Source organism: Diaporthe amygdali, assembly GCF_026229845.1.
Source record: "Diaporthe amygdali strain CAA958 chromosome Unknown NODE_31_length_594919_cov_65_084759, whole genome shotgun sequence".
NCBI lineage: Eukaryota > Fungi > Ascomycota > Sordariomycetes > Diaporthales > Diaporthaceae > Diaporthe > Diaporthe amygdali.
In genome coordinates, this window is record NW_026517051.1 from 162325 (window position 1) to 174712 (window position 12388).

Here is a 12388-nt window from a genome sequence, read left to right on the forward strand (position 1 = left end):
AAGAATATTAGAGAAGAAATAGAGGTTTAATACTCAGAAACTATGAAACGACCAAATACAATTTAATTACTTATTCACCCCCAACGAGTGTTGAGCAATGCGATACCGAAACAAAAACAGCAATGTATGCACAAAGGTCTAAACAATTCCATCACATCGAGACAAAAAGCGCGCCATAAGAGCGAGGAATCCAACACGTCTCTCCTCGGCAGCACGGCGGTCACGCTCCAGGACGGCCAGGCACTGCCGCAAGGCAACGACAGCGTCGCTAGGGTGATTCCCTGTCTGCTTGGACCGCACATCATTGTCGTGGCTGCACCATTTGCAATCCTCCTTAAGGAAGCACATGCTCTTGGCGGGCTGGTGTGCCTCTATTGTGGCCCTGCGCTCCTTCGCAGGGGGGCTCATCTCGACCAACTCGACTCCCACCTCACCGGGGCTTCCACTGAAGGGAGTTGCCTCGAAAGAGGTTGTGGAATTCTCACGAGTGCGGGAGACCGAAGTGGACTGAGAAATACGAGCCATGCTTGCTGGTGTTTTGGATAGGCTGAAAGCTCGTCTTTTGAGAGAGAAGTTCTGTTAGTATGATTTCTTTCTCAAATGACAATAGACTGTAGTAGTGGTTGTTTGCGAAGAACTACAGAAAACGCGAGGCTGATATTCGAAGTTGAGAATATGTATCGTACTAAATATTGCTGTCACAGCCTCTGGGTCGGTTTATTTCACAATGCATTGCATTGTTTGTAGTAATGGCTTGTTCTTGGAGCAATTGTTCCATCGAGATACCTTGTTGGTAAACAAAGCATTACCGATGAGCTCTTCTTTGACACTTTGTATCTTCACCCTATTGCCCCAGGACTAAGGAAATACTTGGCATCAGGCAACTCAGATATGCCACTGCAACTGCCGTTATGCTCATCAGCGGATGAGGCTGCGTTAACGTGAGCCAATTCTCGAGGTTGATTCTGTACTATCGGTGCACTTTCATGAAAATGCAAAGGACAATTACGCTAATAACAATTATCATCATGGATACAATGATTTTGCTTAATTTTTATCCATTAATGATATTGGTCTCGATTTTAAAAATCAATGAAAACATTGAATTTACATAAATATGAAGCTTGCAGTCGTGCACCGAGCCGTTCCGCGCCGAGCTCCGGCCTCTCGGGGCTCCGGCATCTCGGAGCCCCGGTCTTTTGGAATTGGTCAGGTGGAGAGCCCAAGCCGAAAGGGGCCGAGAAGCTTGCTCGTCTCTGAGTCAAGATCAATCCTCTCTTTTAACACGGATATTCTATCTTCAGAACTAACCTCAGATGTAGTAGCGTTGAGAGGGGATACGCATGACTCACCTACGTACGCATCGACCGGATTCGTCTCTTTGTAGTCAGAATTCTAACCAACCACGCGCCAACCTCGAATGCAAACACCACCAGTTTCGCAGGACCCAATTGAACTTCCAGATCAAATATCGGACGGGCATTGGACAAGATGACTACCTCAATCACTATCACAGAAGAACACCAAGATGCCATCGCTTTGCGCAGTGTCCGCGCTATCGACGACGACATCTCAGCCTCCCTCTTCGCCCGCCAATCCGACGGTGCTCCTGCAGTTCAGCCGAAACCACCTACTCTTCACCCCGTCGTTCTCACCGCCCAGCTTGCAGGAGTAAACCTGCTGAGCTCCATCATCAACGGGAACATCACAGTCGGCCTCCCCCGCATCGCTGCCGACCTCAGGCTGCCCGAGGAACTCTTCTTCTGGCCGGTATCCGTGTACGGGCTCGCTGTAGCGTCTACCCTCCTACTGGCCGGTTCAGTTGCCGACATCCTGGGCACTCGGGCTGTGGACTTGTCGGGCTGCTTCGCGCTCGCAGCCAGCATACTCGGGAGCGGCTTCGCGCGGACAGGGGTGCAGTTCATCGTGCTAAGAGTCATTCAGGGGGTCGCTATGAGCCTACACCTGTCGTCTTCCGTGGCCATCGTGGCTGGTAACCTGCCGCAGGGCCGAAGCAGGAACGTTGCCTTCTCCTGTATAGGCCTCAGTCAACCGCTCGGGTTCTCGCTCGGACTTGTTACTGGTGGTATTCTAGTTGATACCATCGGTTGGCGTGCGGGCTGGTTCATTGACGGTGGTGCGATGCTGCTGCTGTTTGTCGTTGGGCTACGAGTCCTGCCCAAGAATAAGCGGCACGCCCAAGGCATTATGACTCAACTGGCCACCAAGGTAGATTGGGTCGGTGCAGGTATCGCGTCGGCGTTCTTAGCCTGCTTGTCTTATTTGTTGGCGTAAGTCCTGAGCAATTCCTGCCGCCATTGTCGTCTGAGTACTGGAGACAAGCTTACAAGATCGCAGAATCCTAAGCACCGATGTTGATAGAATCCATGACACTGAAACCATCGTCCTACTTTCTGTTGCTACTGCGGCTCTGCCGGCATTTCTGACTTGGGTTCACTACCGCGTCAAAGCCGGGAAGACAGCCCTAATGCCAAATAAAATCTGGAGAAACATGGCATTTTCCACTGTGTGCTTGGCCATACTTATATCTTTCGGTGTCTTAAACTCGATGGAGCAATACAGTAGTTTGTTGTAAGCTATGCCCTTGACCTCTCCCCAGATCACATCCAGACATCGGCATACTGATAGACTGCCTACATCCAGTTTCCAAGAAGTCCAGCAATTGTCAGCTCTTCAAGCATCCATCAGAATACTGCCAGGTCTGATAGTAGGTGTCGCATTGAATTTTTCCACAGGGCTCATCGTCGACAAGGTTTCCGCAGCCTGGCTCGTCGTTGTCTCATCAGTCTTGTGTGCCATAGCCCCTCTCCTCATGGCCCTCGTCCAGCCACAGTGGCCATACTGGTACAACGCATTCTTCGCCCAGATCCTGACGCCTCTGAGTGGCGACGTGCTCTTTACTATCGGACTGATTGTGGTCTCCAACGTCTTCCCCGAGGACACGCAGTCGCTGGCCGGGGCCGTGTTCAATACCGCTGCACAGTTTGGCAGCTCACTCGGCCTGACTGTCATGCAGGTTGTATCCGCGCTGACAGCGAAGGGCCAGCCTGGTGCGCCTGGGTCTCCCGAGAAACTCATGGCTGGCTATCGAGCGAGCTTTTGGACCATGTTTGCGCTCATGTTGTCATGCGCTTTTGTAAGCACGTTTGGCTTGCGTCGAGCTGGTAAGGTGGGCGCCAAGCAGGACTAGATGACTAGGCTATTCCATCGTGATTGAAGCTGTTCTTATAAATAGGCTGAAATATCATAGATTGATGATCGCATTTGAAGATGTGTCTGGACATTTTGTTCTGCAGCGGTCGGCATCCACATGTATTTGTGAGCAGTACCTAGGTACTTTATTTAGGTAACCTCTAATCCTCGTAATGTTGATATATCACCACTAGAGTGTAGGAGAGACAACACACCGAGCATTGCATAGATTGTAGAGGACTTATACGTTGACAACCAAGATTCTACCCAGTCCAACAATATCCAAGGTATCAAAGCCAAGCCATCTTCTAACTCAAGAGTAAAGATTCATATCACCCATCAAGACAAAACGCAATCTACCGCACAGACAAGCAAAGACCATCAGTCGTCAGCTGCATTTGCAAGAGATGACGGTTTCACTCTTTCTTCGACTTGATCGTCGCCTTGCCATAGCTCGCAATGACAGACTCTCTCCAGGCCCAGACTCCCGCATATGTCGCACCCGGTCCCACAAGCACCACTGAAGTAAGAGTCAACCCCACGGCCTTGAATGCCGTGGAGGTTGTGATGTATCCGAATCTTCTCAACTCGAACACACTGTACAGAAGCCAGACCGCCACCGAGCTGAAGCAAAGCACCATGTCGTACTTCCAAAACGCAGTGATGTCAATCGACTCAAACCCGGGAAGGTCGAAGAAGGATTGCGAGATGGACACGGAGGGGCTGAGACCGGCATACAAAAATGTGGAGATATGAGTGATAGCGGTGGCAAAGAAGCAGAAGGCGTAGCCGGACTGGAGATAAGACAGGTCCGAGTTCTCAAAGATTTCCAAATTGAAGGGCTTGGTCGGCCTCAGGGCAGTCATGGTCTTTGAGCCAACCCAGGCGAGCAGGGAGACATAGATAGGAGAAGGTTGCCAGAAAGCGATGACGTTCTGCTGAGTGATACTGTCCTCGTGGGGCGTGAACATGAGAACCGTTGGGACGACGTATCCGAGGCAAAGAGCCGGCAGAATGACCTTGGCGGCACGAGAAGGAACGGGACGACCGGTTGTGCGCGCGTAGACGCTTCTCCTAGTTGTGTAAACGCTAAGGAGGAAGTACAAGGGCGCGATCTTTCCGATTCCAATGAGCTGGTAGATGGCGAAGAGGGAGGGTATGGATACCAACGAGTTGATGTTGCCGTTCCGGTAGCCTTCGACCGTCCAGATGTAGATAATGGGGATCAAGTTGATCAAAAAGTAGAGGCACTGGATTCTCTTGTTGGGTTCGGCACCAGCGACTTGCTCCGAAAATGCCCATACCAGGACGGAAAGAAGATTGTCAATCGATGGGAATCCAGTGTAATTGTCCTTCGCGATTTCGCCTAAGAATGAACCGGTCTGAGAAATTGCATCTGGGACAAGCGCTTGTTGCGCAACGTAGAGAAGACCACACAATGAGATGGCGACTGAGATCTTTGGGAAGTAAGATGGTGTCAGGGGGGTGCTGGCCAGCTCGTCATGGAATGGAACAGCACGAGGGCGCTTCGGAACATCAAAGATATCGAGCTTGTGACCGCCCTCGATGTTGTTGGACCACGGATCCCACTTGTCATCGATCGGCAAATGGGGCAACAGGTACCTGCCGACGAGCTCCAGGAGAGGGGTCTCCATGGCTGCGAAGCGCTGCTCCTCGTGGGATGCCTTGACGAGTGTCTGGGTTCGTGTCTCCCGCGTTGCTTGAGTCTTGGCGAAGACGGCGTTGATGTCGGCTCCGGTGATGTCAGACGGGCGCGTCTTGCTCTTGAGCATGGTTGCGAGGTTAGAGACAAGAACAGCGGCAGTTTCAATGGCGCTGTTGCCTCCTTGACCAGCAATCGGCTCGAACTAGAAGGTAGTCTCGTTAGCCGAGGTGGGAGTTGTTGGATGAAATGATCGGGAATGACTTGCCTTGTGTGCCGCATCCCCGATAGTCATAATGCGTTGGAAATGCCACTTCTTGAAAACGTACTCGGGGAGAGGGGTCAGCACGGATGAGATCTTTGTGGAGTACAAATCTCTGAACGTGCGGTTCTCCAGGATCTTGTCGTTCATGTGCTCATTCACTAATACCTCTTCGTCTTTTTTTGTAAAGCTAGGGGGCTCAGGCCCGTAGTGTGTCTTGCCCATGTTAACAAACAAGAACCAGTAGATGCGGTCTTGAGGTCCGCTGATGACCAGGTAGGAGTAGCCCTTGTTCAAGTTCGTCTGCACGGTCTGATGCTCCCAGCTCTTGTCGATGGATATGCCGAAGATGCACTTGTAGACTGTAGGAAGACATTCTATTTCACTCTTAGTGGCTATGCTCACAAAATTCCTCGAGGAGAGTCTCACCTTTGTGCTCTGAGGCAGGGATATAACCGGGCTCAAGAGTATCTGCGATCCGCCACATCTCATTCCTAACTTTGCTGTGGACACCATCTGCGCCGACCAGGATATCTCCGTAGTAAGAACTTCCATCGCTCGTCTCAACCTTGACTCGCGATGGCTCAAGCTCGACTTTGGTCACCTTTTTGCTGACGAGAACGTTCTTCTTATGCTTGAGGTTACGCCACAACGCCTCGAGAATCATTTGGCGGTCCACGAAGACGGTATCATACCCGTGCCTTGAGACATGTCAGCAATCTGAACCGAAGCGTGCTTACACATAAGATGCGCTCCAACTTACCTTTCATTCACTTGAGTTCCGATGCCGCGATAGCTAGTGATCGGAGAGCCTTCAGGTGAGCGAAGAGATGAGACGAAAAGAGGCGCGTCGATGAGTTTTCTGATCTCGTCGTAAAGACCGATCTGATCCAGAACACGGCAGCCGTTCGGCAGGATTCCGATGCTCGCACCGACTTGAGGGGCCATCTCGCGATGTCCCTCGAGTATCAAGTAGTCGACGCCAATTTTCTCCAGCATGTTTGCCAGCGTGAGGCCGGCTATGCCTCCGCCAGCGATGAGGACGCTGAATGGCTTGTTTGACATGGTGTTTATGCCAATGATGAGGTCGCCAAAGGTACTGGGAAATGAGACGAAGGTGGATCAGGCTGTGAGATATGACCGTGAGGAAGCTTTTCCTCTCGTTTTGTTTAGACTGGAAGCTGAAGGCGCTCAGGTGGTTGTGCAGTGAAGGTTAAGAACAGGCTCGCGGAGCTTCAAAGTCAAACGTCGTCAGGGTGAAGGTACGATGAGGAGCCGAAAATGAAACTCTTGTGACGGATCGGACAGGGGCTGATCCTCCGTCGGACGAACTCGTTCTTGACTTGATGTCTCCATAGTATATAAGTGTCTGGGATGCGCAGGAAATTTAGATCGAAGGACTGCACATGCAGATTGAGTTCATTACACGGGTAATGGAGCGGCGTAGATGGATACTCAGGGGTCAGAGTTGCAAAATACCAAGAGATGACAGAATTCGTGGCCAATCAGAGAGCGAGAAAGACGTTCGCGAAGAACGAGTTTCGAAATAGGATTGCGAAATCCGCCAGAGACCTCGTGGCATTCCAAGCTTGGGCAATGATGTCTATATCGAGACGCGTCAAAGGTGGATCGCCAACGATAGTGGGCTGACTTGGCTTGCGATTTCGCAATGATCCAGGACAGAGTGTCCGCTCCTCCGTCGGTCAAACCAATTGACCGGCGTGATACAAAACGGCGCAGCTTGAGGTGGCATTCATGCGCCGAAACGGCCCACGCTTGCTTCCGTGTGGAGAACGGCAGTTGGCCAGATCCTGTTTCGAACCTCCTGAGCCCGTCGAAGGAAGCTCGGGTCCGACAAGAGCCCCGATAGGGACCCATTTATTTAGTAACTCTTGGAAGTGGGCCGCATGTTTCTGTTGGGAGGCGACCGCTCCTTGTTCTGACAGGCGTCGAGCGTCGAGCGTCAAAAGTCAACTGCAAAGACGCTCAAGTAGACGGCTGGCACTTCGCAGGACCGTGAATATCGAGGAAGGTCCCATCGTTTGCCTGATAGACCGAAAACCTGCTAAAAGAGAACTTGGTTCAGGGCAACCAGCGCGGTTAGAGTGGCTGCGTAACCAGGGTATGCGCGTTTCGTTGCATTTCTATGAAGAAGGATAGCAAAGGAAATAGCGTCCATCTCATGGAGATAGGCTGTTCTTAGGAGACGGCCAGTCCCTACCAGAAACTTCCCCTTAACACCATCACAGCCTAGCAGACCAATGTACCCTTCTGCGCAGTACAGCACGCTTCCTGGCGACATAATTGACAAATACAGTTCCTAGCGAAAGACTTTGAAACATATTATGTTAGGGAAAACGCCTATGTATGAAACTCAGAATACTTGCCTATAGAATCTTCTTAGAGGAATGGAGTATCTTCACCATTATCCAATCCATTTTGATCACAATTGACTAGCCTGTTGTATGAAGACAATGTCTTGTCGCCGCCGTACTTTAAAAGTAGAGATCAGGTTGTAATTACCTGTACGCCATACGGAAGGGATGAAGAATTTTCTTCTGGCTCAGCGTGACCTCAGGGACTAACTCGTCTATGCGTAATGCGTTCAATTTGCTGGTCGGCACGGCCAGTGGCTCGCGGCAATGGCAGTCGATCCAAAGAACACCCGCCGAACATCGTCTCAGAGAACTCGCAAGAAGCACTCGCACACATTGGATTGTGACGGTGTGCTTTAGAATGATGGAGAGGCTGGAGAAGGGCGGCAGAGTTTGGCTGCGTTTATATCCGCACTCGTCCCAGTTGGAAAGGTCCTGTAGTCTTGTAATACATTATGCTGTCTGCGGGAATGTGTTAGCCCTGGCATCAAAGGTCTGTAGGCTGAGGCTATGTCGATACTCGATGATTCCTCAACCTTGAAACAGCGCCCACTTGAATCATCTCATTGTATTGGTCGACATTAAGACTTCAACCATGGCGATATGCGGTATTCGAGGAGCCTTCACTCTAGCCTGGGGTTCTTCTTCTTAGTCTGGCATAACGTGGCCGGCGATACTGTCATATGCAATCGATCGGTCTAGATAAAGTGGGCCTGTTTGAACTGCATCGCAATTTTTTTTTTCCTTTTTTGGCGGCAACTTTTTTTTGGATTTTATCGACATAGCTTTACTTGATTCCAAAGTTGTTCCGAAAGTAAGCCCTTTTTTCCTTATTTTTTCCTTTCATAATATATGCCAAAAGTGGACCATATTGGGTGAGAGACCATGGAAAATGTGTCCGAAAAAGACGGTGTTGCAGAGAAAGCGTGCAGTGCAGCGAATGTTTTTGGCAACTTTTTTGGGATGATTGATTGCATGTGAGACAATTACTCTGAGTACGTAACATAATGGCCCTGCTTGCGTCCCTGCATAAGTCGGACTTAGAGTCACGCTTGCATGACCCGAGAACCGGAATCCTCCCGGTATTCCGAGCCGCCTTTTCCCTACGTTAGATGGGGTTTGGTATGACAGCAGGTCGACCACGCCCGCAATAAGACGTCACCACTAATCTCACAGTTTGACACATACGGACCATAATCTCCGTTAGCTGTTCCCTTCACGAATATGCTATTGATGGACGATGTTAAAAATACTTGGCTAAGGGCAGCCGTACTTACCCCAACTTTTTATTAGCCTCGTGTCGACTTGGCATTTCCCAAAAACCCGGGGGAGCTATCCTTATTGAAATGTATATGACGCAGAGGGCTGGCGGCCGAGATCGTGGTTATGGCTGTAGTGTTCGCTCAGCTCGCCTTCTTGTACCAGTCCTTGATTGATTTTGGTCGATCTCGGCAATGACGAGCTGACTGTTGTTAATTATTCTCGATGTCGAAGCTGATTCTGTTTATAGGTAATGCTTTCTTGGATCCCAATGCCAGAAATGTATGCCCATGCGGTCAAGCTGTCAGCATGCAACCTAAACCAGAAGCGGCAGGATAATACGTGCAAGCTGCTGCAATTATGCAGAACAGTTCTTTTTCCTCACAAGCCGACATTTAGGGACTCTTGTCTCACCCCTAGTAAAGCTTCTGTGGTGAGTACAAGCGCCGTTGTCTCCACAGATCTACCATCGAGCTGCTACAACCTGAGACTTAGATTAGCTCTCTTTCAGGCTTCATGATTCATAACTGTGCCTTTTTGTCTTGAGACCAAAGCCGATCTCATCTTTGCACTTGTGTCTTAGAGGAAATTCGACCTTTGTCACCACGCGTCGGTAGATGGACGGGTCTTGACATTTGCGCTGCTCAAGCTAGACGAACCTCGGGTTGTATCATGTCATTAGGCAGAAACAAATAGCCTCCTACGTCAAATTACTCGATGAACAAGCATCACCACGATGTCATATGCTATTCATCACTTGTTGCTGTGCATGGTTGTCATAGTGGCCGCCAAGGCGATGGTCTTGCCAAGGTGGACTCCAGTGCCCAAGAATGTATATATAAACCCAGAGCTCTGCTCTCACCATGCAACCTGTTTATCATAACTCAACAGAAACCCGAAACAGTCGCCTAAGCAGAGTGATCTTGCACCTTTAATTACACTTTTCACTACCAACTAGAACGCCAACATCAACATGTCTGACTACAAACCAACCGGTAGGTGGACCTCGAACACATCATTGATGTGTATTAATATAGGTCACAGAGAACGACGGCCTCAAGCAGGACGGTACTCCTGACAAGCGTGTCGGCACTGGCCGTAGGTTCATACCACACCCATGAAACAACGATTTATCTAATCATCACAAGAATTTGCCCAGGGCAAGGTTGACCCGCATGAGGCTGGTGCTCAAGGTGGGAAAAGTAGTGGCACTACTGGGGGCGCCAGCGGCGGCGCCTCGGGCGATGATTACAAGCCCACTGAGAACGATGGTCTTCGCAAGGATGGACAGCCCGACGGACGAGTGAAGGGCAACTAAAAATATTGAAGTCGACTATGATTTGCCTTGGCATCCAACCCAAATAGATTCTTTGGACCAATTTAACATCAAATGTTATTGACGATCCTTCTTCAAGACCCGAAAGAATTTCTTGAAACTTCACATATGTAGCCGTCGGTCTCGGCCCATGTCAGGTTCCTTAGTGTCCAAGCGCGCGTCATCGTTCCCACACTGCTCACCACAGCATTGCAGCCTACTCGCTACTAAGCTTGACAGTCAATTGCTGCTAAGCCGTGACTCAAAATGCAGCTCCTCGCACCTATTCCATTACTGCTCCTGCTCCTCCGACCTGTTTCTGTCCTCACAACCACTCCCAACAACGACCATATGGAGAAGCTGAAGCCACCTGTTTCCACCCTCGCAACCTCTCCCGACAACGACCGTATGGAGAGGCTGAGGCCAGGTGGAGTGCGCCGCGAAGACACAGGCCCCGTTAGAATATCTCTTTTTAATCAGTGTAAAAGTGACAGTGAAGATCCAAACCCGATATACAGCAAAGGAGATAAGGGGAAGAAAGCCGTAACGTGTAGGCTTCTCCCTTTTAGTGACTGCTGCCAAGGTGGGAACAATGAGCTGTTTGATAGTACCAGGTTTGACCAAGTGGATGGCTGAACAAGTTTCGCAATCTATACAGGCAATAACCGTAACCCTTGCGGTATATCACTAAGGAGTACTAACGACTTGGATATTACATCCCTTGCAGGCGGTGAGCACGGGATAACAAATTCTGGTGCCTCTGTGGAGGGTGATAACAGTGGTGGTGGTAACGGCGGTGGTAACAATGTTTCTATACAAGACAACAGGGGGGCAAGCAAACCAAAGAAGCGAGCAGTACGTGCAGATTGGTATACATTCACATTCCTCGGGATGAACTACCACATCAGAATGAACTCTTCACTCGGCGAAACTTATCGCAACCTCGCTACAAAGGCAGAGCAGCGCGAATTTGCGATGGAACATGGCGAGCCAGAGCCCGTAGTCGGACGCCGGGTGTGGGCTGCACGGTAACTAAAGAGAAGGATGGACTCGACAGTGGCCCCGATTGATTCGCACGCAATAAGTTATCACGCAGTCTATTACTATGATTGCAGGAATGCAGTATTTTCAATGTACACGGGCTCAACTCTCATATACATGGGCCCGTTAATGCGGCCAGTTCCGGGTGCAGTTATCGTTGAATGGCATACGTGCTTCCCCACATTACTACCCTACAACAAGTAATCCATCTCACTTGAACTATAGATTAAGACTCGAACTGGCATGAGCATTCGTCACCAGGCAATGTTGGTGGATACAATCTCTCGGCAGTATGTTAAATGGGAAGCTTTGGTTAAAGTACGAGTTCCAATTCATAGCAAGATCATCTATTCCCCAATCAAACCGCGTGAACAAGGTACTAGTCATGCCAAAATTAAGACTACGCACTGTGGTACACAGCATCCGACAGGCCCTCAGCTTGCGAAAGACAGGGAGGCAACGCGGCTTGCAAGGGCTGCCACAACGCTCATGCTCGTGATTTGCGATGACTTTGGGTTACTGGCAAATCCCTCACCTCTCATCTCTAACCTGAGCGTTGTGGCCTGACCAATTGCGACGACCTCGCCCGAGTTGCCGCTGACATTTGAGTCAGCGATCAGTTCGACCTGGGTCTTATCAAACCCAATGCCTGCAAGCGCGACAGCTGCCGCTAGATTGGCATTGCGTGGGAACTGCAGAGCTGCCTTGGCAGCGTCGCCACGGAAAAAGACTGTTGGGCCAGTCACAGCGTCAAGATCAATGAGTTCCTCCGCAAGAGTCCCCTTCCAAGCCTTCGGCGGTTTCGTAGACCGGTAGAGTACAGACTTCAGTCCAGATTGGCGCAAGGAGTGAAGACCGTCGAATCCCGCTAGCGCTCCTGCTGCTATGATAATGCGACTGTTACCGATCCTTGCAGCTTCGAGCATCCGATTGTGAAGTTGGTTGTCGGCGAGCGCGCCAACAGAGAGCAGAAGCAGATCAGATCCCGCGGCAAGGATGGCAGGCCCGTCATCGACCACAACATTGTGACCAGCGGCTTCGACCACAATATCAACCGCAGGTCCGCGGTATTCTGACCATCGTGTTATGAGCTTGGCCTTTGGACATAGGTCGAGCGCTGCTTGTTGCTGAGTACTCCTGCAGCAAACGACATCGATAGAGATGCCCTCGATGGGATTCTCAGCAATAGTCGATGCAATAGACCGCCCGATTCCTCCGAAACCGATCAATGCGATAGAGAGCATGTTTGCATCAAGTGG

General features: G+C 50.3%; 7 protein-coding genes across 7 annotated transcripts; 3 read left to right on the forward strand and 4 right to left on the reverse strand.

Moving 5' to 3' along the window:
* Window positions 1-138: 138 nt before the first annotated feature.
* On the reverse strand, window positions 139-525 carry J7T55_000289 (uncharacterized protein; the record flags this gene model as incomplete). The annotated part of the gene is made up of 1 exon (XM_053132392.1): window positions 139-525. One exon carries the CDS (start codon window positions 523-525, stop codon window positions 139-141), a length of 387 nt encoding a protein of 128 aa, XP_052989527.1.
* Window positions 526-1491: 966 nt separating this feature from the next.
* On the forward strand, window positions 1492-3211 carry J7T55_000290 (uncharacterized protein; the record flags this gene model as incomplete). Its single annotated transcript, XM_053132393.1, has 3 exons — window positions 1492-2248; window positions 2665-2685; window positions 2757-3211. The coding sequence occupies 3 exons, from the start codon at window positions 1492-1494 to the stop codon at window positions 3209-3211; spliced, it is 1233 nt and encodes a 410-aa protein (XP_052989528.1).
* A 418-nt stretch (window positions 3212-3629) lies between these two features.
* Window positions 3630-5006, reverse strand: J7T55_000291 (FAD binding domain-containing protein; the record flags this gene model as incomplete). The annotated part of the gene is made up of 1 exon (XM_053132394.1): window positions 3630-5006. One exon carries the CDS (start codon window positions 5004-5006, stop codon window positions 3630-3632), a length of 1377 nt encoding a protein of 458 aa, XP_052989529.1.
* Window positions 5007-5081: 75 nt separating this feature from the next.
* J7T55_000292 (FAD-dependent monooxygenase andE) lies at window positions 5082-6203 on the reverse strand (the record flags this gene model as incomplete). The annotated part of the gene is made up of 3 exons (XM_053132395.1): window positions 5082-5500; window positions 5568-5839; window positions 5902-6203. 3 exons carry the CDS (start codon window positions 6201-6203, stop codon window positions 5082-5084), a joined length of 993 nt encoding a protein of 330 aa, XP_052989530.1.
* A 3543-nt stretch (window positions 6204-9746) lies between these two features.
* J7T55_000293 (uncharacterized protein) lies at window positions 9747-10091 on the forward strand (the record flags this gene model as incomplete). The annotated part of the gene is made up of 3 exons (XM_053132396.1): window positions 9747-9768; window positions 9818-9871; window positions 9922-10091. 3 exons carry the CDS (start codon window positions 9747-9749, stop codon window positions 10089-10091), a joined length of 246 nt encoding a protein of 81 aa, XP_052989531.1.
* Window positions 10092-10355: 264 nt separating this feature from the next.
* On the forward strand, window positions 10356-11120 carry J7T55_000294 (uncharacterized protein; the record flags this gene model as incomplete). The annotated part of the gene is made up of 2 exons (XM_053132398.1): window positions 10356-10494; window positions 10816-11120. The coding sequence occupies 2 exons, from the start codon at window positions 10356-10358 to the stop codon at window positions 11118-11120; spliced, it is 444 nt and encodes a 147-aa protein (XP_052989532.1).
* A 443-nt stretch (window positions 11121-11563) lies between these two features.
* J7T55_000295 (aspartate dehydrogenase) lies at window positions 11564-12373 on the reverse strand (the record flags this gene model as incomplete). Its single annotated transcript, XM_053132399.1, has 1 exon — window positions 11564-12373. The coding sequence occupies one exon, from the start codon at window positions 12371-12373 to the stop codon at window positions 11564-11566; it is 810 nt and encodes a 269-aa protein (XP_052989533.1).
* Between the last annotated feature and the right edge of the window lie 15 nt (window positions 12374-12388).